General features: G+C 38.8%; 1 protein-coding gene across 10 annotated transcripts in view; it reads right to left on the bottom strand.

Moving 5' to 3' along the window:
* NRF1 (nuclear respiratory factor 1) overlaps window positions 1-14,440 on the bottom strand; it is a 140,890-nt gene that overhangs the window by 34,629 nt on the left and 91,821 nt on the right. For all 10 annotated transcript variants that reach the window (XM_081284513.1, XM_081284516.1, XM_081284511.1 and 7 more), the window contains 4 exons: window positions 10,798-10,956; window positions 9,806-9,997; window positions 9,108-9,209; window positions 4,337-4,494 (listed from right to left, as the gene is read on the bottom strand). In XM_081284513.1, coding sequence (XP_081140639.1) covers window positions 4,337-4,494; window positions 9,108-9,209; window positions 9,806-9,997; window positions 10,798-10,956 — 611 coding nt within the window. The remainder of the gene's footprint in view (window positions 1-4,336; window positions 4,495-9,107; window positions 9,210-9,805; window positions 9,998-10,797; window positions 10,957-14,440) is intronic.

Here is a 14,440-nt window from a genome sequence, read left to right as displayed (position 1 = left end):
AACAATCAAACAAATATAAAAAAAATTAAAACCCAGCAATAACCAAAAACAATTTGTGATGACTAAGGATGAGTGGTCTGATAGGGGTCGATGCACTGACAGGTGGGTGAAGTTAGTTATTTCCCTGGTCAGGAGCCAGAGAAAAAGCATAGGACATAAAGACAGCAATGACTTCTCGTGGTTAGCAGGCCTATCATTTCCACATTGGTTCTACTCATTTATACTAGATCTAATGGGAAATGATCAAACATAAGTAGAAGAAAAAGATTACCTTTACTTAAAGGTGAACAGAGATTAATATTTCCTTAAGCTACCACTTTACAGTTTTTAGACAAAAGTCATTTTCTTTCTTTCCTTTTTTCCCCCTAGGCACTGGGATTGAACCCAGGGCCAGGCCAGCACTCAAACTCTGAGCTATATCTTCAGCCCTTTTATTTCGAGACAAGGTCTCACTAAGTTGCCAAGGCTGGACTTGAACTTGCAATCCTCCTGCCTTGGCCTCCAAAGTGATTGGAATCACAGGTGTGTGCCATCAGGCCTGGCTCCATCATCTTTTTAAGTTTCCAACCTTTATCTACAGGAAAGAAAAGCAGTTATGTAGTCTTTGCCCACTGTTTGCATAAAGAATTTGTGATCTATACTATCCATTCCATTTTATGGATTACTATCAGTCTATATGGTAAAGCCATATTTTAATAATGTCTCTAACTTTAAGTCAATATTTTCATCTTAACAAAGAGTGTACACATGTATTGAAATATCATAGAGTACCCCATAGATAAGTACAATTTTTATGTATCAATCCAAAATAAAAGAGTAAACTTTTATTTAAAAATATAGTTCATTTCTTTATTAAGTCACATCTCTATAGCTAAAGAAAGGCAAGTTCTAAATTCCTTGAGAAGTGAAAGTGATCTAAACATCTGTTTCCCTACAACCCTGAGTCTCAGCACTATGCACAGTAGACACACAATAAATACTCTCTCAGTATTGACATCATGTCTACCAGGGTAATGTAGGCCAGTCTATGAATCCATATCATGAATCTCTACATGCAAGGGCTAAATTGGTCATACACAAGAATTGACTCTGCAGGAAGTCCTGTTTAAGGGGGATTATAAATCAGGTGTGGTGGTACACATCTGTAATCCCAGTTACTCAGGAGATTGAAGATGCAGGAGTACCACAAGTTTAAGCTCAGTCTTTGCAACTTAGTTAGACCCTGTTTCAAAACAATATTTTAGAGCCAGGTGCAGTGGTGCATGTCTATAATCCCAGCAGTTCAGGAGGCTGAGACAGGAGTTCAAAGTCAGCCTTAGCAAAATCAAGGCGCTAAGCAATTCAATGAGACCTTGCCTCTAAATAAAATACAAAATAGGGCTGAGGATGGCTCAGTGGTTGAGTGCCCCTGAGTTCAATTCCCAGTACTGTCCCCACCCCATAGTATTTTAGAAAGGGCTGGAAGGATGGAACTTAGAGGTAGAATGCTTCTGGGTTCAATCCCCAGTGTGCACACCCATACACAAAAAGAAGTGGAAGGGGAACAGGAAGAGGAGGAAGAGGAAGGCGGACACAACTCATAAGTCTCAGATAGCTATGCGAAGTAATGAAACTTCAAATTTACCACCGTATGGCAATAATTAAAAGATATCACTTCTTTCTTCTCTGGTTGTTTGGGCTGTGATGTTTTGCTTTTCATTTGTTTACCTTGATTCCCCTCCCTACCTCCTTCCTAAAAGTGCTGTTTTATTCTTTATTTTGAAATTTTAAATTAACTTAGTCTTCAGTTTTTGTGATAATTTTTCCACAGCCCCTTTGGATTGTGATGAAGCCAGGGTGGGCTGCAGCTGTGGAGCCCTAGGCCCTTGTTCTGACTTGCTACACAAAACTATTTCAACACATGGTTGAAAAACAGGTCTGTCCTGCATCTGTCCTGATCCCCTTCCCCTCTAACGGATGAAGGAGTCCTTCTGCCTTCTTAGTCTGCCACCTGCCATTACATGCAGCTTGCCTCTCCCTTCTTACTCTGTGCCCGCATCTGCTGTTTACCGTGCAGCAGAGGTGCAGGTGGTTATTAGAGAACCATGCTTATTCCATCTGCACCTGAAACTGAGACAGGCTGGAAGGGGGCAGATTATGAAATCACTTTGTAACCATAGGAACAAAGACCAGATTTCTCTGTGTGTTTTTTCACTAAGATAACTTCCAACAACAAACTATGGAGAGGCTACAAGTGCAGAGCATGAAGGATTCCACTGTGTCTCATCCACAGAGAAACAATCACCAAGAGCCTGCCTTAAATCCAACCATCCTAAGACGTTAGACCATGGGTTATAGTGTTTGCTGCCAGGTTTGGTTTCTTCACCCCTGCAACCCCCTAGACTCACTGGGGCATTGGACTATCTGATTGCAAACAGATTTCAACATCTCTTTACTCCTCCTTCATGCCAGAGTGAACCACATTCTCCTTCCTTTGGAGTAAACACTGTAGCCACCTCAGCTGCATCCTAGTTTGTTAACAAGCCCTCAGGGGATACCATTAACCCCCTTAGCCTTTAGAAATAAGCTCTAGTCCTCACAGCAAAGGGAGCAGAACATGCCTCAGATTTTCCACTAAGAATACAGAGTTCCCAGGACACTACACTTCACTGGAATATCCAGGGTGTGAGTGGAAGGCTCAGGTTTTCCTGGTCTTTAATGCTGCCTGTTAGACCGGAAGTTGCAGTGAAGGGTTACTGGGGAGGATGGTTCTCACTCTGGCTGTGCCTTTCAGGAAGTTTATCTGGGTGAACTCTTTTAAAGGAAGGAGTAAGAATGAGCCAATGTCTAAGGAACCAAAGAAGACTTTCATGTTCCTGAAGAGTGACATGGTTCAATGGGCTGAGAAAAAAGCTTCAATTCCAGGTCACTGAGAGACTCCTGGGTAACACTGAGAGTGGGGGGAGGGGGAGAAAGAGAGAGAGAGAGAGAGAGAGAGAGAGAGAGAGAGAGAGAATATGTATGTGTATGTGTGTGTGTGTGTATGTGTGTATTTCAGTCTTATTCCTGATCCACCTGGCCATTACTGCATTGCAATTCAATGCAGTCCCATTCTTACTACTTTAGTTTTCCAGATTTAACAAGGCACACTTAGACTGCCTCTTCCTAACTGATCTTCTAATCACCATAAACAATGCTAAACAAATCTCAAAATACATTTTAAATGTCAATAGGTATTAATTCCTAAGTGCTAATGAGTTGGACACCCTGATGAGAGTTTTATATATATCATCTCATTGAATCATTGAATCTATTTGATGAATATTATCCTCATAACAATGAGAAGGAAACAAGGCTCAGGGGTGAAATTTCTTAAGAGCTTATGGCTAGTAAGTGGAGGAGCTGGGATCTGGATCAAATCTACGTGACCTCTTCTCAACTACCACCATGAAGAGCCTCATACAATGCACTGTTTTTATACAAACGCATCAAGGCTCTCCATCTGTTCCAACCAATCTAAATTTTGACTGATTTTTATATTTTTGGGGAGGTGACTCCCCCTCTGAATTTTACAATGTGCATAGTCTGTACTACCCAATTCAATAGTGAACTACTGTCTAATACTGTAGGCTAGCTGATTGTTTTAGTGAAATCAGTTTCTTCAATAAGAGTATGATTTCTTCAAGAGCAAAGATTCTGTGCTGGATCACCCTATTTTCAGCCTTCTCTAGCAGAGTGCTGGCATGGCAGAGTTAAATGATTATATAAGACTAATAGCGGCTGCCCACAGTGACAACAGTTGCAGCCCTTACTACATGCCAGGCGCTCATCCGAGAATTTCACTTGCAGTAACTTCTCTCATAACACTATCATAAGTACAGTTATTACCCTCATTTTATAGAAGAGAAAAGCCTGGACACTGAGAGTTCAATTAAACTGTCCTAGGACAACCAGCTAGTAGGTGACAGGGCTAGGCTTCAAACCCATGTAGTTTTGCTCTAAGACCATATGCTTAACCATTAATTAAAATGTCTGGATCTGTTGAAATTAAAATTCTGTCAAGAATGAAAAAGAGACTAATATAGGGATAATCTTTCCTTTCAACAACCAGTAGAAAGAACCAAGAAAGGAACAACACAATTCAGGAAGAAACCACCTCTCACTAGGGTCTCATTCCATAGCATCCTTCCTAAACATTCCTGAAGAAAAAAAGTTCAATGTTTTTGGTGAGGGCTTATTAGAAACCAACCCATGGTATCTTAGGCCCAACTGCCAATTCTGACAAACTGAGGTATAGCACTTCTCTTTAAAGACAAAGCCCTGCCATTCCCACTTATTCCCCTACCCCTGCCTCCACCTGTTGAGTGCCATGGTGACAGTAGCTCCCTGTTGCATTTCCTGTGAAGCTGCCACTGCGGCCTCTGCCAACGACGCTACCGCCTGTGTTGCCTCTGATGCTTGTGTCGTCTGGATGGTCATTTCTCCTCCCTGTAATGTGGCCCAATTTTGTTCCACCTGAGGCAAAAAGGACAAGACAATCAAAAATTAAAGCCATGAAAAAGTTATGAGTTTAAAAAGTAATTTTTATAATAAATAGCTATTTTCAAGCCAAATATATACTTTTAAAGCAAAGGACCTACTATGTACAGACAGTGTTTTTTAGTGTGTTGTCTTTTGTATAAAAAGGAGGGTTTCAGAATAAATATTTAAATTCTTTTGAAGTTTGCATAAAGAAATTCTAGAAAACATACATATTCTCAATGTGGAGGATCACACTGAGAATACTTCCTCAGGGTTGAATATGTAACAGAAAGCAAGACTTTCCACTGCTTACTTTTAAATATTGTTTTAAAAATTTGGACCATATCAATATATTATCTATTCAAAAATTAAGGTAATTTTAAAAAATAAACAATAAATGTAGTTACAAAAATTTTTATTTAAAGCATTGTATTGAATTCTGGAAAACTGTTAAGAGAGATTTCAAGTGTTCTCACTATACCCCATAATGTATATATACTTCAAAACATCATGCTGTGTTTGATAAATTCAAACTGTGTCAGAGGAAATGCCAGTACTCTAGGCATTGATTACTGTTGTTCGTTTTCCTATGTATCTTTGCAGAGGTATTCTCTTTATATGCAAGCACATTCTCTCTCATATACACACATCTATTTCCTTCTTCCTGTGCTGAGCTACGTCCCTATCCTTCTTGTCCCTATTCCTTCTTGTTTATTTATTTATCTATACATACATACATACAGGGGTTGTACCCAGGAGTGCTTAATCACTATGCCATATCCATAACCCTTTTTATGTTTTGTTTTAAAGGCAGGGTCTCGATAAATTGCTGAGGCTGGGCTTTGAACTCTTCATCCTCCTGCCCCGGCCTCCCAAGTCACTGGGATTACAGGAGTGTGCCACCAAGCCCTACCCCTATTCCTTCTTTTTAAAAAATGACAGATTATTTTACATACCCTTTATACCTTGCTTTTTTCCCCCACAAACAATACGTCTCTGAAATGATTCCACTTTAGAACACAGAAAACTTCCTCATTCATTCATGATTCAGAATTCATAATAATGGTTGCAGGGCACTGTACTATATAGAAATACCATGACTGACATAGCAGCCATTTTTTTTTTAACTTTTTTTTCTTTTTTTTTTTTATTGGTTGTTCAAAACATTACAAAGCTCATGACATATCATCTTCCATACATTTGATTCAAGTGGGTTATGAACTCCCCCTTTTTACCCCAAATACAAGTTGCAGAATCACATCGGTTACACATCCACATTTTTGCATAATACCATATTAATGACTGTTGTATTTTATAGCAGCCATTTTTTAATGGACATTTAGGTTCTAGTCTTTTGCTATTACCAACAATGCTGTGGAATATCTTTTTTTGTGTGTGTGAGTGTGTGTGTGTGTATGTCTGTGTGTGGTTCTGGGGATGAACCTAGGGCCTTGTGCAAACAAGGCAAGCACTCTACCGACAGTATCCTCACCAGTCATGACAATCAGAAATGTCTCCGGATACTGTCAAAATGTCCCTTCTGGTTCTGGGTTAAGAACCACTGATTTTAGTAACATACCTTCTATGGAAAGACTTCTTCTTCTGGATATCAATATCTAGTTACTTTAATTCATTTGGCTCAATAAATACTGGTTGATTAATTATCACCATCCCCCCAAAACCAAAAAAGAACAGGGCAGAGATATGGGGGTGGTGGTGATAAATCAGTTCAGGCCTAAAACCTCCTTGAACTCCTAGACCTTAGGATGTTAGCTGTGCTTCAAAGGGTTCTTGTTGTTCCTGCTTCACATTGCTAGATCCATAGAAAGTGCCATAGCTCTAGGAGAAATGTTTAAAATAACCTGGTTTGGTCCTGTGAATCATAAAATTACATCCTAAGATTAGGACAGTGCTTCTCAGCATGTTTCTCAAAGGCCTCCCAGAGGAGACATTCCTTAGCTCCTTAGTGTGTGTTCTTGGTTCTCTTGGGCAGATGGCTGTGCCAGCAAGCCTTCATGGCTCCTCACTACAAAGGAAGAGATATCCTAGAGCTGCAAAGCTGCCTACTCAGAAACTTAAAAAACTCTTGCTTCCCCAGGTAGGATCACTTTGATCTCATTTCTCTAACGAGCATTGTTACCAATAATGCCACTTTAGATGGCAAGCTACATTGTCAATTCTTAGATGGTTCGTGATTCCAATCAAAATAGCTGCTGAGGGTTGGGGTTGTAGCTCAGTGGTAGAACGCTTGCCTTGAACACAAGAGGCCCTTGGTTTGATCCTCAGCACCACATAAAAATAAATAAATAAAAATAAAGTTATTTAAAAAAAATAGCTGTTGAAGCTGGCAGCACTGTCACCTACGGCCCTTACACAAGTCTTCCTTTGTCCTGATCCAGCCCTCTCTTTTAGTGATCCTGTTGCTGCTGCTCTTATCTGAGCTTGGTCTGGGGCAACTTCCAAATCTCCATTCTCCAGTGGCAGCAATTCAGCATAGACTCATTCAGTTACAAGTGCATTGTGGTAAAAATAGTTTTAGGATGTAGCCATAGACAACATAATTTAAAGAAGTTAAATTATATGGCACAAGATTTACAGGGATGACAGCAAAATGTGGAGAGAAAATGGGAATTTTCTAATCAGAAATATGGCAGGTAAGGAACAAATTAGCTTTTGTGCTACGATCTCTTTGGAATTTCCTATCCTAGAGTCTTAGTACTTTGCTTGAACCCTTGTTGCTCTCTGCTCCCATCTGTTGGGGGGAGCCAGTATATGATAGTCTATGCCTAGATGTCACTATGACCTAAAGAAAGGGCTACAAGCCTGAAGACAAAAGATATTCAGAGAAGGCCTATGAGTTTCTATGTCTGAAAGATCCACTGCACTGGGGCCCTTTGAATTGTGGCTTCTTCATGCTTTCACAATGCAGTGCATAGAATGTGTTGCTGCCTTCAACATGAACCCAACTCCCATCCTTGAGTCTTTTGTTTTGCTAGTTATGCTCCTAGTCTGAGCTCAGGTTCTACTCCCCCCAGGAAGTATTTCCTGAGAAAACCCAGCAGCCTATGGTTCAAAGTCAGGCTCTCTCCTCTGAGTTCCATAGCATCCTGGGCTCACCTGATCTAGCTCACTGCCATGGTTCTGCATGGACTTTTCCTATCATCTGCCTAGTGCTCCTTACCAGCAAGGACAGTCTTTACTGTCCTGCACCTGGCACAGGGCGCCAAAAGTGTTTGCTGAATGTCTGGATAGAGAATATACTCATTTATTTACATTTTCCTACTTATTATCCAGCTTATCCCTATTTCAGTTAAACTGACATTCATTAAAATAAAAACTCACTAAAATGAGTTGTGCAATTTCAAAATGAATATATGTACTGATAGTTCCATTTAAAATTCATGTCTCTAATGTCTTTGAACGTTGGTGTTTTTTCCTTCTTCCAGCAGAATCATAGATCTTTATCACTGGATATTCCATTTTGATTTTTTTGACACCTATGGCTGTTAATATCACCAATACCAACTGTTGGTCCCATCACACAATGGAATAAATTCTTAAAACCATTTGCATTTTTACATATGCCATCAGCATAAAATTATTTATTTAATTTTTTATTATTATTATTATTATTTTCAGTATTAGGGATTAAACTCAGGGCCTTACAGATGCTAGACAAGTGCTCTACCACTGAGGTACAGTTTAATTTGTTTTGTTTTTGTCTTTTGAGATAGGGTTCTCACCATGTTGCCTAAGTTGGTCTGGAACTCATAAATTCAAGTAATCCTCCTGCCTTAGCTTCCCAAGTAGCTGTGACTACAGGAATGGAATACCACACTCAGTTAGTGTATATTTTAAAATCAACATGTATGTCCATAAGCAATGTTCATATTTTTTGAAATTCTTTCTTTAGTCAATTCTAAATATCTTTGCAATTTGTACCTGTCTCTAATTAATTTTATATTGCTTAAAGCTACAGAATTTTAATTTCTTCATAACTATCAGATTATTGCATACTCTTTGCATACCAGGCTCCCAAATGGTCCTTCTCATGAAAGTATTAAAGAGACAATCTCTTTTACTGTGTATTATATAAAATGCTACATTGTAAATGCAAAATTACACATTTCTAACAGCTAGGTTCAGTTCATAATGATCCATGAATTTTCACTTTTTTTTTTTTTGAGGTGCTGTGGATTGAACCCAGGACTTCACGCACCCTACAGGCAAGCGGTCAACTCTGAGTCATATCCCTAGCCCTGTGGATTTTAATTGTTACAATTAAAATACACAGTATAAGGGCTGGGGTTGTGGCTCAATGGTAGAGCGCTTGCTTAGCGCTCATTTAGCCCTGGGTTGGATCCTCAGCACCACATACACATAAATAAATAAAATAAGGGTGTTGTGTCCAACTACAACTAAAAAATAAATATTAAAAAAAGAGCACAGCATAAGATACCCCCCCAAATTGTCAAAGCATGATGTTAAAAACACTTAATACAATGTTATAGACATAGAGGCTACTTCTTCATCTTCTGAATCCTCAGCTCTCCCTCACCTAGTCATCTAGGTATTTAAACAGATATAGACAGAATCCTCTTTCTTACCTCTCCATCAGCCACAGCAGAATAATTCACTTGGGCAACAGTGACTGTGGTTGGCAGTTCTGAAGCATCAGCCAATGTGGCCACTGTTGCCCCTGTACCAACCTAAGGAAAAACACGGGAACTGATATCAGTGATTAGACTCTCTGCCTTGTCTCTCCTCAGGAACTAAGATGCACTGAACCCCAAATTCAGCAGATAATGATTAATATGTAATTGTGATGTAAAATCAGCTACTAAACTATTTCTCAGAGACTCATATGAGTTTCAGAAATTTATTTCAACCAAATAGATCAGTATTAGAAGAGCTATTACATGTCCATCAGTGGCCAGAGCTAGTCAACTGGTTTCTTACTCTCATCCCAACCCGAAATTTAGAAGTTCCCTTCCTGTCAATAAATTGGGTTTGCCACAGAAGAGGTAATTCAGAAGGAATATTCCCTGGCTACTGACAGTGAATCAGTAAAAAAGAAGCCACTTCCAAGGGTTTTATTTTGGAAATGTCCAGGAAAGCTACTCATAGCTCTGAACTGAGTAAAATGAAAACAATTTAAAATACTGTTTAAAAGTCAATTTTAGCCAGGAGAGAGATCTAGGGGAGGTGTATGAAGCTTATACAAGAGTTTGCACAAGAAAACTTCCTGCAGTCTGGGGAAGGTGTCCAGTGACCCACCTCTCTGGTAACCATTAGGTTTACTCACCTGGATGAGTGAGACAGTGCCATCAGGGTTGCTAAAGGTCTGCACTACAGTCTGTGATGGTACAAGATGGGCTATACTGTGTGTGGTAGTAGCCTGTGTTTGTTGATCTTCAAAAGCATATAAAAGATCCTCCCGCCCATGCTGTTTATAACAGTTTTTAACTATGGTCCGTAGTGCTTGTGTCCATGAAACCTGTCACCAAAAGACCAGAAAAGCACATTAAACCACAAAGTACCATAGTATCTAAACCCAATAATGCAGCTGCTTATGTTTCAAGCCAAATCAAACTTTATGCAGAGTAAACTGTTTTAGGATTATTTCCCACAGACTGATTCTGGAATAAGCAAACTGAGCACCAAATATTAAAGGAGGTTTCCCAATGATTTCCTTCCTGGTGAAAGTCTAGTTTAGCTTTTGGGTTTTATACCCTACTCCAAACTAAGGCAAAACTCTTATTAAACTTCTGACAAAGAAACATTATTCTAGTCAAGAATCATATATCAAGAATCTCAGTAAACTTCCAAGCTAAATAAAAAAAAAAAATGCAGAAAAATAGGGACGTTATCTATTATCTAGTTTAGTCTTTCTTCTCAAAGTTTTGTTATTAGTAGGCTCACTTGGAAAAGTTCATCTCTCTCTAATTCATACTTGTATTTTTCAACAGTGATTCTTACTAATATTTCTATGTCTCCAAGTGATTAATATTTTCACTTTAAGTTTCTTGGGTTTTCCCAAGCACCTCATAAAATTAAAGCTGCTTCAAAAGGCAACTAAGAAGACAGAATATTAATTCATGGACCCATCCTGGTCTTTTTATAGGGAAGAAATGACAAATGAGAAATGTTATAAAATCAGTGACCAGTGAACTTCTTGGGAGGGATAGGTCTATTACACAAATGTTTTTAGACGTTTTAGAAATAGTAATGACAAAATTTGAGGTGATTAATTCAGAATGGAAAAGCAATGGGTAACTCAGGCTGAGGAATGCTCACCCTCTGCTTTTGCTCTTCTGTGCGGACGTCACTCCGGACATTTGCCCATGGGATATCTTCAGGCCACCAGATAGGCTTGCAGCTTTCTTTCCCCCAGCCTGGTTTTCCCCGACCTGTGGAGTACTTGAGCATCTCTGGGATAAATGCCCGAAGCTGGGCCTGAAAGAGAAGAGTGTAATCATTAGTATTCATGAAAGACATCTCAGGTATGTCCATGTCCCCTAACAAATTCTAAGATTATGAAACCTTCCTCCAAGGTTCCAAATAATTCCTAATGTTAGTGCTGAGAACACCCTGTTTTCCACAGGTTACTACGTTTCATGGGTGATGGAGAAGTGTAGATTTGCTGGTAAAGGGCCCCTTTTCTTTTTGTAGACCTGTTCCTACAAAAACTAGCACATCTACCCCCAAGTTTGATTTTTGCCTCCTAGGATACCACTGGCACTACAGCAAATTTCCCTTCTGTAGTTTCCATGTACTTGAAGATGTCCAAGTCAAGCTGTTTTAAACATTGTTCTGGAGTTGGTAATTAACACAATTAGATATGAGAGGAGTTAGAAGTGAGGAGCAGATCAAATCATCATTATTTGTAGATGAAATGACTCAATCACTCCAGAGAATCAAATGAAAAACTACTACAAATATCAGAGAATTCAGTTTGGTAGTTGATTATAAAACACATGAAAATAAACAGACTTTCTACTTAATAAAGGGGGGAAAATACCCTAAAACTGTTCTAAAAAGCTAGGCCACTGTCTGTGAGTCTTATCTATAGATACAATGAAGCTTGCATGATTTTTTCTTTCTTTCTTTTGTTTTTGTGGTACTGGGGATTGAACCCAGAGGTGTTCTATCACTGAGCTACATTCCCAGCCCTTTTAATTTTTTTATTTTAAGACAGGGTCTTGCTAAGTTGTACAGGCCAGCCCTCCTTTTGCTATTCTCCTGTCTCAGTCTCTGAATCCTTGGGATCATATATGTGTGCCACCACACCCAGTTGCTTGGATGATTTTTAAATACATTATGGACATCAATCAGATTTTTAAAATTTTTGTTTTTTCAGTGCTGAGGAATGAACCCAGGGTCTTGTGTATTCTAGGCAATTTCTTTACCACCAAGCTATACCTCTAGACCCATTAAGATTTTATTTTACAATTGAATTCAGACCAAACAGGTTTTAAACCACAGAGACAACTGCCATTCTTCTTCTTTGTTTTAAAAAATATTTTTAAAATTGCCAATGGGCCTTTACTTTATTTATTCATATGTAGTGCTGAGAATCGAACCCAGTGCCTCACATATACCTAGGCAAGCACTCTACCACTGAGCCACAACCCCAGTCCTGTCATTCTTCTTTATTTCTTGCACTCTGAATACACTCTGGGTGTGTGCTGAGGAGGGGGGTCTGCTTTGTAAATATTATTCATAATTGATAATGAGTTTTGGCAAGAAAAGCAGTTCCTCAAGTTATGAGCTTAGAATTCCTCCAAGACCTACTGTTCCCCTTTTGACCCGGTGGTCTACAGCACTGCACAGAGAAGTAGCATCCTACATCTTCCAAAGACATGTCTGCACTATCTCTGCAGCACAGAACCAAAGAGAAAGGACATTCTGAACAATGAGTCAGACTCAAGGACTTGGCTATAGCTATAAAACCAAAAAATAAACAAACAAATGAACAATAATACTTAAGTATTAATGAGAGAGGAGTATGGTAGCCTTTAATATTGAAGATCTTATTTAACTATTCTATGTTCTTATAACAAATACCATGTATTATTTTACTAAGAACATGACACAAATTGTTATGTAATAGGGATGAACCATGAACCAAATCAGTAATATTTATCTAATAAAGACAGGTCTAATGGGCAGTATTTATACTGTAAATTCCTCTACGGAGCTTGCCATTTCATTCCCTCCTAGATAGTCTCCTGCCTACAGGATATGATATCATATACTCCATATATATTTGGCTCTGCAGCATTGGGCAGCAGGCTAATAGAAAAGTATCCATTTGCAAACCCATGCTATCAGCTGGCTCATGAGGTCATTTACCCAGTTATTTTAAGAAAGTGCATCTCAAAGTCATTTTTCCCTTATCCTGATTTCTTGGGAGTGTTCCTTTTTTAGCTTTAGATACACAGTGCAGAAAAAGGCTTAGTCCTTATATACTATAGTTTTATTTCTTCATATACAAAAGAACAGCTTTCTCAAATGCATAAATTAAATAAACTGATACCACAGATTTTTAAAAGTTCCCCTTTATTTTAATCCTATTACTAGGCTTCAAAAAGGAGAATCCTTTATATCATACCTAGGTGAGTCTGGAGAAAATGAAAAGTGAAGGATAACTAAATCTAAATTAATAAAATTCTAAAGTTTTCAGAAAGAATGTGTTGTGGAGGACAGAAGGTTGACAACCTGCTCAAATACAACTGGAGCCCATACATTCTCTAATATGATGATCTCTCTGCTCCTGATCCCTCACATTACTCCTCTATGCTCTGAAGATCTTGGTGACTCTGACACCTGGCTATAGAGGTCTTTCATACTCAGTCTTGCTTTGGTCCTCCTAACAGGCTTTCCACAGAATTTTGGTAACCCACTGGTTCCTTGACATATAGACCTATGCCTCCTCACTTAAACCCTACTCTACCTTTTCTCCAACTACTTGTCTTCTCAACTTCTCTGTTTTTGCCAGTAGAAAACCCCCTTCCCCAAGCCATCCAAGCTCAAAACCTGAAGGTTATCTTTATTGTTATCTTATTTTTAATACTCACTTAGATGCCAAGTGCAAGTCCAATTCTTTTATTTTCGAAATGTCTGTGGTGCCCATTCCTTTTTCTCTGGTTTCACCTTCACTCCCCAATTCCTACCCCAAGGATAATGTAACCAGAAAGTTGACTTTCTTGTGCAACTCAAGTTCTCCCATGTCTCTCTCTCATCCTACATATCCTTGACAGACAGTTTTCCTTAATGCTACACAGATTCAACACTTAAAAAAACTTTTTCATATGGCTTTAAACTACTAGCAACTACCCCTCTGTCCAGCTCCTCTTGCCCACCACAATATGGCCTCACGTTAAACTCATTCCCACAGTAGCTCTGGTCCTCTAGGCAAGTATCCATACTGTCTTATGAGCTATTGAGCTCACTCCTGCTTCTTTGCCTTTTGATTTGCTCCTTTGCTGGACTATTTCCTCATGCTACTTTTCCAATGCCAACACTCAATTTTTAATGCCCAACAAGTCCTACATTCTTCATGAGATATATACAAATTTTCAAATCAGCTCTTTTTATCAGCACAAACTCAGAGAGTTGGCTCTGAATCCCAACTCTTTCTAAATCTTAATGTTCTCATCTGTGAAATAGTAATGATATTGACAAACATACAGGGTCAATTGCAAGGATCAATGATAACAAATATGTAGATATAGTGCACAGAATTAATAGCAGTTTTATTATCACTTCAGTCATGTCATTGTCCTCAACAACTCCTATGGCATTCAAAACTCTGTCATAAAATTTAGAACTTGACATATTAAGTCTTTTAGACACCATTTATCCTCCACATAGATAGATCATAGCTATCTGGCAATTGACTAATATTTCTAATTTTATGAAGAGGAAAACAAATGTT

Source organism: Spermophilus citellus (genome assembly GCF_964194105.1).
Source record: "Spermophilus citellus genome assembly, chromosome: 3".
NCBI lineage: Eukaryota > Metazoa > Chordata > Mammalia > Rodentia > Sciuridae > Spermophilus > Spermophilus citellus.
The sequence above is the reverse complement of the archived record's forward strand: the minus strand, read 5'-3'. Positions and strand labels throughout refer to the sequence as shown.